The 22772-nt window shown below is 37.4% G+C and overlaps 1 protein-coding gene across 2 annotated transcripts; it reads right to left on the bottom strand.

Annotated features, from left to right (window-relative positions):
• Window positions 1–2079: 2079 nt before the first annotated feature.
• LOC131985547 (fMet-Leu-Phe receptor-like) lies at window positions 2080–21507 on the bottom strand. Of its 2 annotated transcripts, none has more exons than XM_059350714.1 (3): window positions 21422–21507; window positions 5775–5964; window positions 2080–4577 (listed from the first exon to the last, which is right to left on the bottom strand). In XM_059350714.1, the coding sequence occupies exons 2-3, from the start codon at window positions 5955–5957 to the stop codon at window positions 3690–3692; spliced, it is 1071 nt and encodes a 356-aa protein (XP_059206697.1). In that variant the 5' UTR covers window positions 5958–5964; window positions 21422–21507; the 3' UTR covers window positions 2080–3689. The 2 variants fall into 2 exon arrangements, with proteins under 2 accessions (XP_059206697.1, XP_059206698.1); XM_059350715.1 differs by lacking the exon at window positions 21422–21507 and adding an exon at window positions 9165–9327.
• Between the last annotated feature and the right edge of the window lie 1265 nt (window positions 21508–22772).

Below are 22772 nucleotides of genomic sequence, written 5' to 3'. Positions count from 1 at the left end.
ATCCTTACTTTATAGTAATTATTGATGATTTGTAAAAAGCTTAATTTTTAAATGCATGTTATGTCATTGTTTCTCATTAAAGCACTTTTTGATTAACTTCTTGCGACTCTTATTTAAAATAATTAGAATATCCCTTTTATGTTGCATTAATGACATGAACAGTAATAAAATAACTCCACAAATGAATACTTTTTAAACAATTGAGAAATGAAAAAAAAAAGCTGTTTTATATGTTTAACCATATGCATAATGTAATTTAATAAGAAAACTAAGAATCTTCTGGAAGAGCAACATTTAGCCCTTATCGACAAAAGAAAGCCTTTAAACAAGACAAAGAGCTGGGGGTACTAATGACCCGGGCAAAGAACCAACAAACTGGGACTAATCACTAAATGCATGAAATGGAAGAGGAGAAGTTCTAAGGCTGCGTTCAGACTGCCAGCCAAAATCAGATTTTTGTATGAGTAGGAATCTGATTTGAATCAGATTCGCCTGCAGTCTGAACGCAGCCTAAAATATGTGAGGACCGTGGCAATTACAAACGAAGGATGCCGAACGTGAATCTATTGTTATATGTTTACTGCTCAGATGATGTGTAAAGAACAGAGAAATTTGTTCTCTCTCGAGATCAGAACGACGTCATTTAAATTGTTCTGTTCTTGCGGAGTATTCCTTAACCCATTGACGCTGGGAAAGCATTACTGCATTTCTACCATTAAAGCCGGGAGCGCTGTTGCGTCACTCTACCATTAAGGCCGGGACAGCGGATATGTCATTTTGTAGTATTTGTATTTTTTTCCACCTATTTTCGGTCTCTTGGACAATGAAATGCATCAGAATCATGATCAGACTACATGCGGTGTCACAATGCATCATCGGACTTTTCCAGAACTTTAAATCATGGTGGAAGACCCTCGGAACCAATCGACCGGCATTTATGGATGAGGAATATGTTTTTAGACGACATATTTTCACCGAAGAACAGACAGATTTGTGGCCATCTGGAGATAATAATAATATTATTAATAATATATTAATATTAATAATAATAATATGATTGATTGTGATGATGATATAAGAAATCATGACTGTTTATGTCTTATATTACTTTATGCGTCGTTGAGTACCCTGAAAAGTGCAATATATAAAATGTATTATTATTATTTATTATTATTATTATTATTTTTATAACAGTAGGCTAATGAGAACTATGTCTTGTTCTTCCAGTGGTCATATCATGTTTGCATCTTGCTAATGGGCATGTATTAGTATTATGCATAGGATTTTTTATTCAGACAAATGTAACATTTGCTGAGTTTGTTGATTTTTTAAAAAACTTTATTGAAGGTTTGGACAAATAAACTCAACTTCGTATGAAAGCCACGGGTATAAGCTCTCAAATACTTTTTGAATTTCATTTTTATCTGCTACAGAGGCTGAATAATCTATTATTTAGTAGGTGTTGAATTTCCAGAAAAACTTCAGGTTTTAGGGGGTCATTTGAAAATCGCCCATAGGTTTTCCAGGCATTTTTTTCCAGGCGCTTTAGGCCTTAAAGGGTTAAAGAAACAAACATTCACTGACAGCTTTTCATCGTAGTGCCACAGAGAACTATTTAAAGACCCAAATGTTAAGCCCAGGATTAAGTCTTCAACCTGTTGTTTCAGTTCCTTTTTGACATACACTTATCAACGTGTCTGAACAGTTGCTCACCAGATGAAGCGTAGAGCCAAATAATGTTCCTATCAGCCTGTTGACACACAGAGACAACCTTTACCTGTAACATAAAACCTTTTCTGGTTTGTTTAACACTATTTTGTTTACTACATGATTCCATTTGTGTTCTTTCATAGTTTTGATGTCTTCAGTATTATTCTACAATGTTGAAAATACTTTAAAAAAAAAAGAAAAACCCATTAATCCCATTACTTCTATGTGACTGTATCTACTGATGACCTGCTATCTCCCCCTAAAAAAACCCCCACCCCCCACTGTTAAAGGGTTAAATACAACTTTTAACATTCTTAATCATCATGTAGCACTAACACTGAAAGCTTTTACAATATTTGCACAGTTAAACAGTTTAATTGTTTATTTCCATATAACAGTTTCTCTACAATCGTATAGTCATATTTACAAATTAATATTATTATGTGTTACAGGAATTTACAAAGGAAATAAAAGCATAACTGAGCTCATTATTATCTATCATTGCTGTTACATTTAAATCAAAGTGTAACACTGTGAGTTTGAACATGATGCTGCAGCAAACAGCAGAAGAGAAATACCATAAAACCTAAAGAGCTCAAGATAAACAGTCTGATGTTTATCTCCTGCCGTGGAAGTAATCCACAGAGCAATCACAGCTGGCTTTTATGAGCCAGTTGCTAAGGACTGATGTGCTGCCCGACCAGCTTCCAGCCCTGATTTTATTATTATTTTCCATATGCATGTGTCCAATAAAAGTCATAATTGCTCTGCCCACTTGTGCACTGAGCTCACGAAACCCTTTTTTCTCAGATGGTAAGACGCGAAAATATACATAGAAACCAAGGGATGTATTATTTTAAAATTGCATTTACAGTTTCAATTCCCTTACCCTTCAGCGTGACCCCTGAACACAACACAGCATCAAGTTATTACTGGCTTTCCTTTTAATAGTTTCACTTCCCTTTGACTTCTTTCCGATTCCTCCAGACTTACCACAGTTCCACTTTCCATCTGTCTCATCACAACACAACTTTACAGGAAAATGTTAATCTGACCTAAATATCTGCCCAAACAGTTTCTCTAGTATAAGGACTAAAAGGTCCAAAAGTGCAATTTTTAACAAAATGTTTGGCTGTCAGACCCCGGCTGAATGGCGCTGACTTTAATGAGTTAAAACTAGGGCCGGGACTTTAACGCGTTAATTAAGATTAATTAATTACACAAAAATTAAATCGCATTTTAATTGCACTTATTTTTGCACCGCGGAACGTTTCTCACTGGATGAGTTTCAGGAGGACCGATTATACTGGAGCACCAACTAGCGTTGATGAGTTCAGACAACAACAAACCACAGTGAACATGAAGGAAGAAGCTGATGAGACCTTTGGTTGGCCCCGTGGATGATGGGACATCTAGTTACTAAAAACCAACGGATGGAAGCGTCCATAAGAGCATGGTTGTGTTGCTATGCAACAAGGAATTCACATATCACCGCAGCACATCCAGCCTCAAGTATCACCTCAATGCTAAACATATAGCAGCTAGCGGCCAGTGTGGTAGCTAGCGTGGATTGTGTTTTACTTCAAAAACCAAAGTATTCTAGTTTATTTTACCTATAGGCTACCTGAATTTATGAAATGTACTATATTTCTAAATATGCTATTGCTACACTTAATGGCAAAAAATGCACTGGTCTGTTGGACTTGAACAAAAATAATAAACAATATTTTTGTTGCTTAAGCTTATGTATTCAGTCATTATTCAATGGTATACTTAAAATCCATGTGAAAAAAATTACTTCTCACTGTTCTCAGGTCAAATATTTATATGCGATTAAAATGCGATTAAAATGCGATTAATTGCGATTAATTAATTAATTACAAAGGCTCTAATTAATTAGATTATTTTTTTTAATCGAGTCCCAGCCCTAGTTAAAACATGAACATTTTGCATTCAGTAAACTCGGGGAGAACCTTCAGCTACAGTACGTCCACTCTTGTCTGACTCCTTCCTGCCGTTACAGCCGTGCTGTGTTTCGACCCGCTGCTCTCGTCCAAAGATCGTTCGTTGGACTGCGTCGTCTGTCCGTCCACGTCGTCGGCCAGAGCTCTCCGGTACACGCCGGTCAGACTCTGCCTGAAGCGCCCCCTCACGTCCAGCCCCATGCAGAAGTACAGCAGCGGGTTCACGCAGCTGTTGAAGTAGGCGACGCCCTTGGCCACCGGGTGCCAGATCTTCACCACCATGTTCTTGCTGTCCACCATCTTGACCAGCAGGAGGCAGTGGTACGGCCCCCAGCAGAGGAAGAAGGCCACGACTAACCCGGCTAATATGCGCAGGGGGCGGGACTTCCCTGAGAGGCGGGTGCGCCGGATCCCAATTCCAGCCATGATGTAACAGATGAGGATGACCATAAAAGGCAACATGAAGCCGCACAGGAAGCGGATGGAGTAGAGCGCCAGCTTGGTGCTGCTGTTGCCGTCCTTCGCCTCCTTCACTTCCAAAGAGCACTTGCTCAGGTTGTTCTTCCCCAGGTAGACCTGGCGGTAGACGAAGTACGGCGAGCTCAAGATGACCGCGCCGCTCCAGACGCAGACGGCCACGACCCTGGCGGCCCACAGCGTGCGCCGCCGCTTCATGGCAACCGGTTGCCAGACGCAGAGCGCCCGGTCCAGACTGATCACCGCCAGCAGGAAGACGGAGCAGAACATGTTGGCGTACTTGAAGAAGCCGTTGAACTTGCAGACGAAGAGGCCGAAGGGCCAGTGGTCGAAGGAGAGCTTCTTGATGAGGGAGAAGACTCGAGAGAAACAGAAGATCAGGTCGGCTATCGCCAGGTTCACCAGCCACACGTTGGTCACCTTCGGCTGAGAAAAAAAGAAGAAGAAGAAGAAAAGTCATAAAGAGAGAAAGAGGAGAATTGTTTAGCATCTCACTCACCACTCTGTCAATCAGAAAAGCTTTAAAGTTCTCCACTTATTGAAGTCGGTACATGGAGCTTTATACCAGTGATACTCTAGAGCATGGGTCTCAAACTCGCGGCCCGCAGGCCAATTGCGGCCCTTGTGACGATATTTTGTGGCCCCCACCTTGATATGAAAGTTTAATGTGAGTTTTATATGAATGGCACTTTACCGTGTTGTGTGTGGAAGGTCCCTTTAATTACTTTTTTTGGTAATTTTGTGTTGTTTTTGTAATTTTGTGTCTTTTTTAAATAATTGTGTCTTTTTTGGTCATTTTGTGTCTTTTTTGTGTCATTTTGTTTCTTTTTTTTGGTAATTCTGTGTCTTTTTTGGTCATTTTATGTCTTCTTTCAATAATTTTGTGTCTTTTTTAATAATTGTGTCTTTTTTGGTAATTCTGTGTATTTTATTGGTCATTTTGTTTATTTTTTTAAGTAATTTAGTTTTTTTCTGTCATTTTGTGTCTTTTTTAAGTAATATAGTGTTTTTCTGTCATTTTGTGTCTTTTTTTGGTAATTTTAATACTGCCTCCAGTGGCCCCCAGGTAATTTGAGTTTGAGACCCCTGATCTAGAAGAAGATCATAGTCTGGATTAAAACATGTATTTGTTATGTAATGAGCTCAATGTTAACTTCTGGGTGTGATTGTTTGATCTGTGAACACACTCTGACCTCCTTCTTGCTGAGACAATTGCAGACTTTTATGATATATCAAGTACAAAATGCAACCAGGAGAAAATATGTTTCCCTGCGAACATATTTGACAATTTATTTGAATATGAAAGTAATTTTTAGACCAAGCTGAACATTTTGGTAATACTTTTAGCAGCGATGCACACCTGAGGCTGGAGACTTTGATTAAAACACTGGATGCTCTGTTAGACTGTAGCTGCTGTAAATATTGTGAGTTTGTTTTCAAAATGCAGAAATGGTCCCAGCCTGTTTCACATTCTGAATGTCACACTCTTTTTTTGTTCTTCTTCTTCTTCTTTTTTGGAAACTGGAGGTTTTTTGAAAGAAGCAAACTTCCTTCTTCGTGAACTGACACAAGAAAGGGACAATCAGCTTCAGGAAAGAAGAGATTTATAAACCGTGACTGCACCTTGAGCTTGAATCCGGCCACGTAGATCACCAGGGAGTTCCCTGTGATGCCGAGCACCACGGTCAGCGTGTAGAGGACGATGGAGACGTTGTCCATGATGGCGTCGATGTCCACAGTCGTCCCCTGGTCTGTCTTGGGGAGAGACTTGGGGACGGGAGGAGGCAGAGTGGTGTTGGGAAACATTGTGTGGCTGGAAAAACAAAAAAAAAATAATAATAATTACACATCATAGAACTCAAGAGTACATTTATCTGACGGAGGTCGGTTTTATACATTTGCACATTTCGGACCTGTAAACTGATTTACGCAGTGTTTTTATCATTTCTTTTGAATTAAACTTTCCATTGTTTGAAACTGTTACTTTTCCTTTCCTTTTTTTTCTAATTGTTTGTATGATATTTTTTTTCCTTTTGCATGTTTGAAATAACACTTCAAACACCAATACCAATAGATTCAAACGTACAACTTCTTAGTCTTTGGGGTTGGCCAGAAAATGTCTGTGTTGTTTTCCATGGAAACAAATGGTTTTATTCATGAAACGAGTCACAAAATGACAACTGTAAAATACTCAACACAAACCACTGCACACACTAGAGCAGCTGGAGCCAAAAGCTGCTTCTCCTCCATTTTGAAAGTTTTTACTAAGAGCATGATGGGAAAAAAATTGCATGGTAGCAAAACAATGCTAAAAGAATCTAGTGTGAGACTAGGCTGGGACTAGAAACTCTAAACTCTTGTCTTTAGATGTGAGCAGGTGTGAGCTGATAGTTTTCCAGGAGTCTTTTCCAAATCTTTTCAAAGTTTTCCGGTGTATACCTGGTAGAAACATGGAGCCAATGAAGTGAGTGGAGAATGGGGGTGATATGTTCGTATTTCACACTCTCATCAGGATCCTAGCTGCAGAGTTTTGGATGTCTTGAAGCCTCTGCAGACTCTTGCTCTGCAACTTTACCTCTAGATACTCAACCAGCCTGAGGAAGGATCATTTTATTGCTACTCAAATCAGCACAAAACAGTTTCCAGCTATGCTAACATAATGTTCAGGTGTTTTAATGATCAACCAGCCTTTCAACACTGTGAACGTGGCTTAACACAATGTGCTACTGAAACACAGGACAATATATAATAGACATTCCATGATTCAGAGTCCTGATTCCAAGAAAATTTACCACATAAACAATGTCTACACTGTAAGTCGGTTACTTTAATAAAAAAAAAAAAAGTACTTTGTGTGTGTGTGTGTGTGTGTGTGTGTGTGTGTTAAACTTCCTTCCCTTTTTTGAAATGCTTCCTCCACATGTTGACTTTCTAACTTTAAATTAGATTTGAATACAATAAAACATTAGATTAACCCGAAACTAATCACAGATAAGCGCTGAGATTAAACTGATCTTACTCATAAGACAGTGGAGAGTCTAAGACATGTGATGTAACATAAATATGTTACATAAACCTGTCGTGGAGCTTATTTGCATGCGTGTCAACAGGAAAGCAAAAGGTTTCCTGGTTGTTTCAGTTACATTAAAGGTAACAAGAACCTTTGAATTGAATTACATGGGAAGACAAAATATCTCTCTCACACACCTTAATTGTATTTTAAGCCATCACTGACAGACACACACACACACACACACACACCTCAGCACATCCTCAGACACAGAAGCACGATGACTCAGCTGGTCGTCTGACTCGTTACACAGTTTGTCCATAAACTCGTGTCCCTCCAAACCCTCATTAAGTCTAGTTTCATAGCTTCAAATGCAGATTGTGATCAGATAAACGACTTGTTTCTTGCACATCATGTTTCAGTAAGATGTCTTGGGTGGAGTGTTTTTAGCATGAAAGTTAAAGAGGAAATAACGCATGTTGATGCATTTCCATTGGTCCAGTAGTTGACCGTGAGATTCTGTTTAGTATCTTCACGGCTGCACAAAGAGAGAAAACAGGAAGGAAACTGAAAGTTTTCTTTGTAATTAAGAAGTTGAATATTTTACCACGCCATAATGTTGCATAATATATTTAAATATTCTGTATGACCAAGCTGATCTTCTGCTGGATGGTGTTAAAATGCGTCTTATAAAAATAAGGCCCTGTCTACATGTATGAAGATATTTGTGAAAAGTAGATATTTCCCTTAACGTTTTGTTCCCTCATCCACATGAAAATTGAACTCTATGGAGAAGAAGAAGTCATATTTTATTGGTTTTCGAGGGCGTAGAAATGAATTTTTCAAACATTACACACAAACTTGAAATACACACAAACACACTGCCGCATAACATCAGTAGAATCCGAACATTTCTCACTCAGAAGGCAGCTCAAGCGCTGGTCATCTCACTACTGCAACTCCCTCATTAAGATTAAGATTAATCCCACAATGGGGAAATTCAAACCATTTTTTTTTACACACAAGTGAACACACCATGCAAGGAGCAGTGGGCAGCCAACACTGCGCCCGCGGTGCCTTGCTCAATTGCACTTCAGTCCTTGACCTGTCAGTACTGGGATTCGAACCAGCAACTCTCCAGTTACAAGCCTGATTCCTAACCTCGAGGCCGGCCAAAAGCCATCCGACCTCTGCAACTCATCCAGAATGCAGCAGCTCAGCTGGTCTTCAATCTTCACAAATTTTCACACACAACACCCCTCCAGAGCTTCTAGCTCTAGCTCTGGTCTACTCCGCTGCTAATGGTTCAGACCCTCCACCCCTCCTGTCCTCTCTGCTCTGCATCAGCCAAACAGCTGGCGACCCCCACCCTGCGTGGGTCAACTCGCCTCAAAACCTCCTCCAGACTTTTCTCTGTCCTGGCTCCCGAATGGTGGAACGAGCTCCCCACCGACATCAGGACCTCAGACAGCCTAGACCTGCCTCTTCAACTATACCTCTGTTAAGTCATGGTCGCCAAATTTGAATAACACTCCTGCAGCGATTACAGTTGGCTCTTAAAAGTTATGTACTTACTTGATTCCTGAGGTCTAAGGCTTATACCAGGGGTCTCAAACTCAAATTACCTGGGGGCCGCTGGAGGCAGTATCAAAATGACCAGAAAAAGACACAAAATTACTAAAAAAAAGACACAAAATGACTAAAACTTCTGTTGATGCTCAAGTCTTTTTTGTCACAAAACAAAAAGCTCTAAAATCCTACAAAAAGACAAGGAGAAAGATTTTCTGAATGATAAAATAAAGTGGTTGCTATCTGCACCCGTGTCACGTTTCTGTACAGAAGTGTGAGTTTGCACAGTGAACTGTGACCTAGATGTCTCAGATGTGGTGACAAAACCTGCAAGATATACCACAACGGAGTAAAGTGCAGAGGATAAAGATGGGACAGAAAGCCAAACGAGAGATAGAAACTGGGAAGAAGAAGAAGCATAAAGGAGATCTTACCGGTGAGAACAAGTGCAGCTGAAAGAGTCTAGCTGTTTCTGCAGATCACAGAAGGAAGTGTCTGCTGTCAAAGGGGAAACCAATAAGAAGGTGCTGCAACTGTACAGCTTCCTCCCAATTCACTAAAGGATTTAAAAAAAAAACTCCACTGTAGCATAAGACATAAATATCACCACCTGCTGCGTGACTTAAAAGTAGAAAGAGTTTCTGATATTAACATCTTGTGGAATAGATTATTTTTAAAGGAAGAAGGAGGATTTTGGGGGGATTTTCAGCTCCAAAAGTAAAAGGAAAAGTCATTTTAGAAGTGCTGCCATCACGGAAAAACAAGAGAAATCTGTAAATTTACGTGTCCTCTCGGCTGTTTCAACATATATTTTAGTTGTGCAGAAGTTTGTTTCCAGCAGCGATGGAAGAAGTATTCAGATGTTGTAGTTAAAGGCCCCATAAGAAGCTTAAAAGCACTAGTACTAGCACTTCCTCCTTACTCAGTCAACCTTTCTCAATTATCATTTAAACAATCTTTTAAAAAACCTATTGCTATTTCAATAACCTATTATAATTCTTGTTTCATTGCTACAGTATGTTGTGACTTTGTTTTGTTTTTCTAGTTTCTTGCTCTGTATAATTCTATGTTCCTTGTTCTTTTTTATTCTTATGTTATATTAGGGAATCCCACTATTCAAGCCCCATGAGGGTTTTTTGGGTTTTCCTGGCATGTCTTTATTTTATTTCAGCATGTATATGGAATATATGAATTGTATTATTGTTGTTGTTATTATGTTATTTTCTTTCTTTTAAAACTGTGCCAATTAAATCAATATAGTAGTAAAATTAAATCAATTTTGCTTTTTTGTTTGTCCTTGGTTTGTGTTTGAACTGTGTCATTTTGTAACTGTTTCATTGATATTTTCCTATTAAGTAAAGGTTATTATAATAATAATAATAATAATAATAATAGTTGTGCTGTGGAGCAAATTGATTGATTGATTTTATTGATTGATTGATTGATTGATTTTATTTGACCATTTTTGATATAAAAAATATGAAACAGCAACCTGTGTCATACATACATAATATAAATAGATTAAAAAAAAAAATCTCTTTATAAGTGAGGCCCATTTTGTTTGATCTCCTGTTTGAATTTCTTTCAAAGTTTCCTCACTATCCACAGATCTTCAGGTTCATGTTCAGGGTCGGGAATGCATCAGTGCATGTGCAAACACGGGGAAGAACAAGAGTGTGAGGTCACACGGTGTCAAAACATCCAGGTTTCACAATTGACATTTATGTCCCGCGTGAAACCGAAAGTCAGCGATGTTATTTTGAGTTCATCACAATCTCCTTCACGCTCGAAGTCGCCTACATAACAACAGTTATAAACATAGAGACTCAAAGTTTCTTTGGTTCAAAAACGGACAATGCCAACGTTTATTCTGGCCACCGACTCAGAATAAAGGAACATGAAACATTAAATAACACAAACAATGACTAGTTTATATAAGAGCAATATAACGCAGAGAATTCAGGAGAACGTGACGCACATTGACTTGTGACTTGTGACAACGTGACTTCTTTCTGAGGAATCGTTTCCTTAAACCGTCTTTGATGGAGAGATAGTCATCAGGTTCAGTGGATCAACTGAATATTTTCTTATGCTGATCTGATAAAACTGCTGCACAACGTCAGCTGCAGGTGAAATTTGCAGCAGGGCTCAGACTTATTTAATGTTAATTTTGCATCTCTGTGTAGTTCTGCGTCTCTTTGTGATCACTTTGCATGTCATTGTGGTCATTTTGTGTCTTTTCTTTTTGTGAATTTGTGTCTCTTTTCACCATTTTTTTGTTTCTAATTGTCTAAATATTTTCTCGTGTTAATCTGAAAAAATTACTGCATAACATCAGCTGCAGGCATGAGACAGTTTTGAGTTATTTTGCATCTTTTTGTGGTCATTTTGTGTCTGTTTTTAGTTATTTTGCATCTTTTAATAGTCTTTTGTGTGTCTTTTCAGGTAATTTGTGTCTCTTTTTAGATGTTTTCCATCTTTTTGTGGTCATTTTGTATCTTTTTGTAGTCTTTTGTGTGTCTTTTCAGTTAATTTGTGTTTCTTTTTAGATATTTTCCATCTTTTCGTGGTCATTTTGCGTCTTTTTGTGGTCATTTTGTGTCTGTTTTTAGTTATTTTGCATCTTTTAATAGTCTTTTGTGTGTCTTTTCAGGTCATTTGTGTCTCTTTTTAAATGTTTTCCATCTTTTTGTGGTCATTTTGCATCTTTTTGTAGTCTTTTGTGTGTCTTTTCAGTTAATTTGTGTCTCTTTTTAGATATTTTCCATCTTTTCGTGGTCATTTTGCGTCTTTTTGTGGTCTGTTTTTAGTGAAATAGTGTCTCTGTCATTTCTCTGTTTCTCACTGTTGTTTTTTCTTTTTTTTTTCCTTCTCTGTGTCTCTTTGTTACTTGTTTTGTATTTCTTTGTGGATATTTTGCATCTTTTTGCTCTGTATTTGTCTCATCAAGTCACATTTTGCAGATGAAGACCAGGACGGACCCTGACAGTAATTTATCCATCGCTGCAGGTTTGAAACATTTGAAAACCTTTCACTTGTTGTTCAAAGTTGAATTCCATTTAAATCAAACCCTTTTCTTTTCACACATTACCAACATATGACATGGTTTAGCAGAAGTCATTTCCTTTTACCATCATTGATGGAGAGATAGTCATCAGGTTCGGTGGGTAAACTGAAAGATTTTCTCACGCTGATCTGATAAAACTGCTGCACAACATCAGCTGCAGATGAGACAGTTTGCAGCAGGGCTCAGACATGCAAAAGAGCAAAACTTTTTTTTTTCTTTATTTTACTTGTCATCATCACACATGTCTCTCTATCATTTTGAGTCTCTGTGGTAATTCTGCATCTTTTTGTAGTCATTTTGTGTGTCTTTTTAGTTAATTTGTGTCTCTTTTTAATTTTTGCATCTTTTTGAAGTCATTTTGCACCTTTTTATGGTCATTTTGTGTGTCTTTTAAGTGAATTTGTGTCTCTGTGTGGTGATTCTGCATCTTTTTTTAGTCATTTTGCATCTTTTTTTGGTACATTTGCGTCTCTGTCATTTCTTTGTTTTTCACTGTTGTTGTTTTGCCCGTTTTTATGGTTGCTCTGTGTCTCTTTGTGACTTGTTATTTATTTCTTTGTGAATATTTTGCATCTTTTTGTGCTCTGTTTTTGTCTCATCAAGCATTTTGCAGATGAAGACCAGGACGGGCCCTGACAGTATTTTATCTATCGCTGCAAGTTTGAAACATTTGAAAACCTTTCACTTGTTGTTCACACAGTTCCTTTCACATTACCCACATATACATGATTTAACAGAAGTCATTTCCTTATACTGGCATTGATTGAGAGATAGTCATCAGGTTAAGTGGGTAAACTGAAAGATTTTCTCATTTTTATCTGATAAAACTGCTGCACAACATCAGCTGCAGCTGAGACAGTTTGCAGGGCACAGACACACAAAAGGCCCCACCACCTTTTCTACATAAAGAGCAAAAGACACATTTTTTGGTTTATTTTGTCGCTTTGTCATCATTACACATCTCTTTATCATTTTGAGTCTCTGTGTGGTGATTCTGCATCTTTTTTTAGTCATTTTGCATCTTTTTTTAGTACATTTGTGTCTCTGTTGTTTCTTTGTTTCTCATTGTTTTTGTGGTTGCTCTGTGTCTCTTTGTTACTTGTCTTGTATTTCTTTGTGGATATTTTGCATCTCTATGTTTTTATCTTATCAAGTCACATTTTGCAGATGAAGGTCAGGAAGGCCGCTGAATCTATTTTTTATCATTTATCACATTGAGTAATCAATATATCGCTGCAGGATGAACCTTTGAAAACCTTTGTTCTTGTAACTGAGGCCTTTTCTCTTTATCTTCATTACACATCTCTCTAGTCTTCTAGTCTTCTGGTCTCTTTTTGTAGTCATTTTTTGTCTCTTTTTTGTCATTTTATATTTCATTGTGGTCATTTTTTGTCTCTTTTTTTAGTGAATCTGTGTCTGATTTTGCAGATGAAGCTCTGACACTTTTTGTGCCCATTCAGTATCAATCTATCGCTGCAGGTTTGAAACATTTGACAACCTTTGTTCTTGCAACTGAAACCACTGTGACACATGCAGACACTAAAAGTAAAGGTGCATTTATTTTAAAACACACCTCTTCCTTCTTTTCATGACTTCTTTTCATGACACGTGTCTGGTAAACCACGCCACATGTCATGAACAGAAGTTGTTTCACCCATCTCACGTTTTTCACCTGATTGTCATTTCAATGACAAGTGTGTGCGATACAAACTGTTCAACTACAGCCATCATTTCTTGGCTCTCCTCGCCCATATTCCAAGGAAAGGTTGTAAACAAAACATGTGTGATCAAAAGGAAACAAGGCAACACACCCAAAACGCTAATTATAACAATAAGGTGCACGGCAGTGGGAAATGTTTCTCTGCAAAATGGAAAAAAAAACAGGCTTACAGTATTAATTATTGCTACAAGTTATAATTTGTCTTTGTTTGCTATTGTAATACATGATTAATAAGTTTGTGTCTGACTTGATGTTTCAGTTTGGCAGCTCAGACCGGTAATGGGTTGATTCAGACATTTAAAGATAGAACCACAATGCGGATGGTTTTTCTATTCATTTTTCAGGCCTTTATTGCCAACAATTCTTTCCTTGTAATAATGCATATGGCATTAAAATGATCACTTCTCAGGCTCCCTCTAACAATGCTCATACACATATTTTTTTAAACATAAAATCACGCAAAATGTAGAATCTACAAGTCTTCTTGTGCAGTAGAAAAAAAGAAATATGGATAAAATAACACAGAGTAAATGTATTCTTATTATATATTTCTTACTCAAGTCTCAAAATGCATAAGCACTGCAGTGCAGGTACAATTTGAGCTGTGCACATAATTCTCAGGTCTACATGTGCAAACTGATGCATGTAACTTAAAAGCTGCTAAATCTCACACGTGGGCCGACACTTTTCACGCACTCTCACATCACACATCCATTTTTGCACATAGCGCAAAACAAATTCATAACTTAAAATAATGTGGAGCTAAAAAGAGGACACCGACAGTGCACTGCAGTGAGGTTAGTTGTTAAGTTAGTTAATTATTCAACAGACATTCACTTTCAGACCCAATAGTGTATTATTTCTTATGCTCACCTGATGCATTAGTACGGTTAGTTCCCCTTCGATCCCTCATGTTTTAAGCCAGGGGTGTCAAACTCTGGCCCACGGGCCAAATTTGGCCCGCAGTGTAATTTTATTTGGCCCGCAAGGCAATACCAAATTATTATATAATTATTGTACTATAAAAGCTGACCTGCCGGTATTATACGGCGCATTTACCGCTAATACTAGATTTATTATTTTTATTTTATTTTTAAATGTATGTGAAAAACTTTATTTTGATATTTAAATCAGAAGGATGCAAATAGAAAAGAGGCATACGATTTTTATTTAATTTTTATTTAATAAATTAATGACATTGATGTGTTTTTTATTTGAAATTTGATTTTGCATGTCTGCACTATTTAGTTATATATTGTATGTTTATAAGCGTTGCTGGCTCCATATTTAATGTTAAACAAAACATGTTTGGTATATATTAAAAGGTTAATTTGTTCAATGTTGGCCCGCAATTTTATTCAAGTTTTAAATTTTGGCCCATTGTGTATTTGAGTTTGACACCCCTGTTTTAAGCTCATTAATTATGGATCATCAATGAATAACCTTTTAAAAAAATAACACAAAACATGTTTGTTTTTTTACCTCATGGTGACTTGAAAATATTACTGAATGTTATGATTTAAAAAAAATAATTAATTGGTCTCATGTGTGTAACGTGTCATCTTACTTATGCGTGTAGTATTTATTTTACATTAACATTTCAGTAGAAAATAATGGCCGTTTTTCAATAACTTCCATGTAATGTAACCCAGTAACTCAACTCTGATATCAAATTGCTTGACTTTAAAAAACTCACAGTACACGTCTTCATGTGGCATTTTAAGTGCATTTTTCAGTCGTATGTCCATATCAGAGTGGAAGTATTTTCACTGTATTTTACTGTAATTTTAGTTTGGTCCGGCCGCTTCGGAAGTGCCAAGAAAGAAAGACAAATACACCAAATGGTGCAATAAAAAAAAAAATCTGTGCATGTAATTTTAAGAGTTGCATGCAACCGTGCACATACAGTATTCTGCAGTGAATTCATTGGAGAGATCAGCTGTTGAGATATTTGCCTTTTCTCTAACATAATAGAACTATTGCACTCAGCTTTTGGATCTCAAGGCATCAAATAAATATACAGTACTGTGCAAAAGTCTTGTGCAAAAGTAAAAAATGCTGTAAATTAAGAATGCTTTTAAAAATAGAGTGACTTTTGTAAAGTGATCGAAAAGAAGAAAAAATGTAAATCAAATCAATATTTGGTGTGACCGGCCTTTGTCTTCGAACCAGCATCAATCCTTCACACCTGCCTAAGACTTCTGCACAGTACTGTATCTCAACGGCAATGTGTCTTTCAAGAGATCAAGACCAAGTTACTTACAGACGTACAAAACCAGCCTTACCATCAAAACAATGTACACTGAGAAATAGTGCTACTCATCGGAGGAAAAATATATTTTTAACATCATTAGAGAGCAAATCCAGCTGCCTGTTTGTGCACAAGCATCAAAAGACTGGTCTTTAGGGTTAATTCCTGTTTGTTTTTTATATTTTCCTTTAATTAAAGCTGCACGAATGAATCAACTAATACTAAAATACCAAAAAAAGATTTCACACACAGCATGAGATTCAGCTTGTTGCTGTGGTTCTTTGTTCTGTTTTATTAAAAAAATATATTTTAATTGGTTTTAGAAAACAAGATTTGCATTTCTCTCCCTGCATGTTTGGCCTCGTGCTGCTGTGGTGTTATCATGAATCTGACAATAGAACTTCAATTATCAGAACAGGAAAGTCGCAGGTGTAAATCATGGAGTGTTCCAGTCACTGTGACAGGAGGCGGAGCCTGCACCATACCTGACCTGCACTGGCTCACCTGAACAGAAAGGTAACATAATTACTGCTATTATATCCACCAGCGGTTTCTCTGCGTGTGCTGTGAGAAGTCTGATTGTTTTTATGGAACTTGTAAGGATGCCATTGACATGACTTTTATATGAAAGAAACCAAAACTGAAAGAAACCAAAGAAACTCAGGACTTTCCCCCAGCAGACCGTGTTTGAGCTTCATGTGAAAACTAAAGTCAACAATTTATTTGAAGTGACGTCACTTAACTCTGACTATCAAGTTCTTATATAACGTTACAACCAGTAATTAAGTTCTTTTCTTAACTACTTTTACTTGCATTTATTTTTACTGTTTAAACTGTCTTCTATAATACTAACCAGGAACTTTTCTGCCCTAACCAAGTCTGTTTGGTTTGTCCAAAACTAAGTGAATTGATATTTTTGGTTAATTTTGTATTGGTTTCACAGTGCACAAATATAAGCGGACCAAATAAAACAAAAAGATTTGCAGACTTGTATTATTTTGTATTGGTTAGAAAGTTAGCGATTGAAAATGTAAACACAAAAATACAAATGTCCGAACAAACAGTTGATTTTCACCCAGAACAGTGTTCGCGTCCTGTGTGAAGCAAAAATGTAACTCATATGAATCACATTTTTGAACATAACTTACAGTAGACGAGTCATCCTCATAACTACTTCACTTCCAGCATTTACGTACATTTATTTACTGTTTAAACTGTCTTTTATGACGCCTAACCAGGTACTTTTATGCCCTAACCTGAGTCTGTTTGGTTTGTTGGTTTGTTTGGTATTTAGTTTGGTTTGCTTTCAGATTGCAGAAATATTAGCAGACCAAATAAAAGTGCAAACTGTACAAAAGTGCAGCTATTTAACTCAACATAACCACTTAGTTTTCAGCGACCAGCCATGAAATGAGCTGATAACAACCTGCTGGACCTGGTTGTGATGATTCATTTGAAATGGTTGGACTGTGACTGTAGGTATACCAACATATACCGGGATGTAAAAAAAAAAAAAGTACAGCTAAAAATACTTGTAAAATGACATCAAAATTTCAACCATTTAACGAACAACCATGTTTTATAGACATGGCTTCTCTCTCTCCCTCTCTCTCCCTCAAAAAAAAAAAGTGTTTAGTGGACTCTTTTGGCTTGTAGTTACAGCTTGCCGCCAATAGGGGGTGCTGGAACATACCACTGGTTCATTTAAAGCTCTTAGTCAAAGTTAACACACCAATTTAATCATCATTATTATCTGTATTGAATATTTGCGCGCATAACACCCAAAGAAAGTTGCTAAAAAAAGGTTTGGCTGTCGTTGTCTTATGGTACAAGTGTTTAGTGTTTTAATAATGACAATAAATGACTTCTAGTAATTGACTCCTCACAAATCTCTGGTAATTAAATCATTGTGGAAGAGCCAGAGGAAGTGTCCCCTGAAGAACCACCACACATTAAAGTTTCTGTCGCAGCAGCGTTAGATTGAGGCAAAGTGGTTGTATTAATGTCTTAATAAGAAGCAGATGTTACAAATGCTACAAACATGTAGCATTTGTGAACGTCACAGTTCCACGGAAGTTAAAAAACAAAATACCACAGAAGAAAAACATTTCTGAGCCTTCTGCTGCTCATCAAGCAGCAGATTCACCACAAACACAGTTTCTGTTCTGACTCAAAGAACCACAAACGTCCTGCCGCTGTGAGGACGACATCTGTCCAGCCCCTCGTATATATAGCTGCACTGTGGTGGGAACTAATCTGATCAAACATTACTGTAATTCTCTGGAAGCAGTTAAACTTTCCCAGTGTTCGTCTGCAAAAATAGACAAGCAGTAAAGTTAACTGCAAGTCAGATTATCGTAAAATAAAATACTAGATAGTGACATCTCCAGCCCCACTAACTCACACAGCAGATAGCATCTTTGGTGTTTGTAGTGGTGGAAAGAAGAAATAACACACACACACACACACACACACACACACACACACACACACACTTGCCCTGGTAATCTTCATTCACGTAATGCATTCCTAAGCACCTAACCCTATAACCTAACCCTAAAATTAACCTTTAAACCAAGTCTTGACCTTTGAAGAATTTAACAACGTGACTCTGAATACATATTAATGTCCCCACATCATGAGTAAAACACACACACACACACACACACACAAATACACACCAGTCTACTTTAATAGACATCTATTACCCTAAAAATTGATTTAGATTATGGGTTCCTGTATTTTGTCCCCATAAGGAAGGCGAGTCCCCACAACATGGCTGTGTATACAGACTTAAGTCCCCACATCATGAGTAAAACACGCATTCACACACACACATACACACACACACAAACACATACAAATACACACCAGTCTACTTTAATAGACAGCTATTACCCTAAAAATGGATTGATTTACATTATGGGTGCATGTATTTTGTCCCCATAAGGAAGGCGAGTCCCCACAACATGGCTGTGTATACAGAATTAAGTCCCCACATCATGAGTAAAACACGCACACACACACACACACACACACACACAGAAAACAGAATACTTTCATGAACAGCCTTTACCGTAGGAAATGGATTGATTTACATCATGACCTGTATTTTGTCCCCATAAGGAAGGCGAGTTCCCGCAATGTGACTCTGCATACAGACTCATGTCCCCACATCATGAGTAATACACAACCTCACATACATTCACACACACATCAGACTACGTTGATGACCAGGTTGTGGGTACTCTAACAGTAATTCATTGGAAAATGTTATCCGGTGATGAAGCAGCGTGATGTTAAAACCACCTCGTTCCCCTGCTGGGTGCCACACGAACCTTTGGGGCTTTAAACCAGGAGATGTGTGTTTGTTTCCCATTGTTCAGAGTGACTCCTGGTAGAAGTGTTGTTTAAGTCTGACCACGTCCTTTTTTCCTAACCTAAGGACGGTGATTTTGGTGCTTAAGCCAACAATCAGTACGACCCACGGGAGTGTTTCCATAATCTTGGTAATATTGATGCCATTATAAAATCATTAACGTTGTAAAATACTCGTTTGGTCAGGTTCAGGCAACAAAACTATTTTCCTAAGGTTAGTGTAACAAATGCATGGTTAGACATAACATAATTAGGGGCGTCACTGGTATAGTGCAGATCAAAGAAGAAACAAAGAAAAACCAACATAAATGTGATCTTGTGATTGTGTGTGATCCTGTCATCAACTCTGGTTTTTATTCCAGTACGACTCTATTTTATTTGTGTCTTGTGTGTTTAGCGTAACAATTTTGTATTTTTTAGTCATTTTGTGTCTTTTTTGGTCATTTTGTGCCTTTTGATGTGTCTTTTATAGTTATTTTAGTCATTTTGTGTCTTTTTTAGTCATTTTGTGTCTTTTTTTGTCATTTTTTGACTTTTTTTTTGTAATTTTCTGTCTTTTTTCATCCTTTAGTCCAACATAAATTGTGATTTTGAATCTTTTTTACTTTCAAAACACTATTATGCTCAATCAAAAAAATGAAATGTTGCAAATGTGAACAAAGGTTGCAAATATAACATACAACGTCTCCAGTTTTACTTGGTATATCATCATCAAACTGAAACCGGCCTCATGGAGTTTACAGCCAGAACTTTAGAGGTAAATGTATTCGTTGAAGAAGTCATGCTTTGACTCTTTTGGAGACTCCAGAGGGTTACGGCTGAGTCCTTGCTGCAGAAGACTCAGGTGACTCTACTCTCTCTTCCTCTCTGTCACTATCTAATAAAGCAGTCATGTCTATTCCATACATGGCTGCAGGTTTTCCTTCCAACCAAGCAGGATCACAACAGGCACGAGTCATTTCATCAGCTGATCTCAGAGTTCAAACAGCTGAATGCTCTTCAATGGTTGTAACAAAACTCTGCAGCCACATGGTGCTTTATGAAATAGTTTGAGCGTGCATGCAATAAAGCATGAAAATACCCCCCAAAGAATACACGTTCAACTCAAACGTGTACCTTTTCAAAATAGCTTACAAGACCTGAATCTCTCATCTCTGTTTAGTTCTGTTTTTCTTCTGCATTTTGTGTTTGTGTGTGTCTAATTCCTGTTATGTTAAGCAACTTTGAGTACCTTTAAAAGCGCTATAAAAATTGAATGTATTATTATTATTATTATTATTATTATTATTATTGTTATTGTTATTGTTACAGCAGCAAGTTACATTGGTGAAGTTAACTGCTGCACTGGAGTTAAATGAGTTCAAAATTGTTTCCTGTTGGTTTCACACAGGACACGAACACACGTCTTCTGAGTCCTATTTGTCTGACCGTGGGGACAGTTTCTTTTTAAAGCAACAGTTTGTAAGAAGTCATATGAACTTCTTCATGAGAATATGTTGCACTCATTTAGTGCCTTTTTCTGTTCTTGATGACTTTAGATTCACATGTGATCAGTATTACCAGGTGGCTGCATGTCATTTAGTAATCCTACGTCTGTTTTCTACAGACATTAAGTTAATTCTGTATTTTACTGACATTATCCTCTGATAATGATGTCAGGGCTCTGCCCAGATCTGACCCCGCCTCTCTGGAGCTCACTGCTGCAGCAGCACCGAGGTCGCTGAGGACAGCAGTTGTAAATTAAGTGTAAAATGCTTTTTACTTTTTACCTCTATTTGTTTACAGAAGTAGTTCTTTCTATTCTTATACAGCAACAACTGTACCAAAGAGCAGTTTCCCCTGCAGATAAATAAAGTATTTCTGATTCTGATGTGCAAAAAACACATGAATATGTTGTCATTTGAAAAAAAAAAATGCAGTAAATTATTAGAAGAAGCCAGTGGAGCCGATATAGTATTTTTTTAGAAAGAAAATTAGATTAACTTTGCATATCACAAGTACTTTGACATTCTGTAGTATTTTCTATCGAACACATACAGCGAAAACTGACTAAAAACTTAATTCATTTATTACTTTAAAGCTCGTATATTGTCCCATTTAAGTGACTCTTTCAGCACAGACAAACATAATCAGACGGTCAAAATAATTGAGTGTCCCACTGATATCATACACACATTAAACCCTGCCTCCGTCAGATATGATCAGGAAACATTGTGGTGAGAAAATACATCATAAATATATGAAGCTCTTCTGTGAAAACGACCTGATTTCTTACCTGATATCACAGCGGTGAGGTCAGCTGCTGCCGTCTCAGTGGTCAGAGGCAGAAATGAAGACGCATCTTCAGGAACTGTGTGTGTGTGTGTGTGTGTGTGTGTGTGTGTGTGTGTGTGTTCATGCACAGTGAAGTTCCCCCTACTTCAAGTGGTTTTATTGCCTAAAGCTGGACATGTGTTTGTGCATGTGTGTGTGTTTTTCTCTCTCCATCACTCACACTCACACACACACACACACACACACACACAGATATAGACCCTTCCTCTTTCTCTCTCTGGTTTTTCGTCATGTGTCTGGATGCGTCTTCCTGTCTCACTGCTTCTCTTTTTCCTCACACAGTCTCAGTCACTCTGTCCTCGTGTCCTTTCAGTGCGTTAATGCGACAGACAACTTATTCTCCCTGCAGTCCCCTCGGCCAATCAGATTCCTCTCAGCAGGGGCGATGAACTTGTGTTATTACAACGAATAACTTTGGATAATCTTCTTTATTCCACAAGGAAAACAAGCGATGCATCCTGCTGCGTGTTGGACTTTTACTAATGCAAACATTTCTGCTTCCTTTGAATTCTCACTGTTATCTGGAAAAAAATGTTTCTTTTAAAAGTTGAAGTGAATTCAACTTGATTGCATCCTTATTTCAGGTTCCCACACATCATAAACTGCTCATAGCTGCAGCTGACAGTAAACTGGGTCATGGTCGGCTTCCAGTAATAGAAACTAAAGAAGAAGAAAAAAAGAAAGTAGAAAGGAAGAAACCACAACCACACACAGCTGAGGACAAGTTAAAGTAAAGTTGTTTTCTCCATAAATAGCATTTTCAAAAAAGACTTTCTTAACTTCTAGACATACATTTATAATCATTTGAGTTCATAAAGTAATTAAAAGGTGATTAAAAATGTATTAAAAAGGTTGATAAATATTTCTAAAGCAGACATTGGCTGTCCCTGTCCGGCCCATGAGAGGTTTCCCCGAAATCAGAAATCAATACAACAACAGTGCTTTTATTTTGAAGGTGCACAGAAATGCGTTCCACAAAAAACACTTGTTACCTTGTCAAAAACACTTTTTTTATGCTTTTTAAATTAATACATTTTATTTATTTTTTTATTTATTTAAATATTTATTTATTTTTATATTTTTATATTTATTTAAACAGAAGAAGTAACTCATTTTGTCATTAACTGCTCTCATTCAGATTTAATTAACCACTTTATGTTATTATTCCTCATACTTTCCTCTGCTTCCTTCAATCACTTCTTCTTTTGTTGCCCTCTTCCCTCAGGTCACGCCGCCTGATGTTGAAAAAAGGTCACGACAGAAATATCTTCATCCCGCAGACAGCTGCTCTT

This window comes from Centropristis striata, chromosome 14 (assembly GCF_030273125.1).
Source record: "Centropristis striata isolate RG_2023a ecotype Rhode Island chromosome 14, C.striata_1.0, whole genome shotgun sequence".
NCBI lineage: Eukaryota > Metazoa > Chordata > Actinopteri > Perciformes > Serranidae > Centropristis > Centropristis striata.
Note: the sequence above shows the minus strand (reverse complement) of the source record. Positions and strands in the feature narration are given on the sequence as shown.

Coding starts and splice junctions, on each gene's coding strand:
- LOC131985547 (XM_059350714.1), bottom strand. CDS start 5,957: ATGTTTCCCAACACCACTCTGCCTCCTCCCGTCCCCAAGTCTCTCCCC. Junction 4,578..5,774: donor TGGCCGGATTCAAGCTCAAG/GTGCAGTCACGG, acceptor TTTTTTTCTCAG/CCGAAGGTGACCAACGTGTG.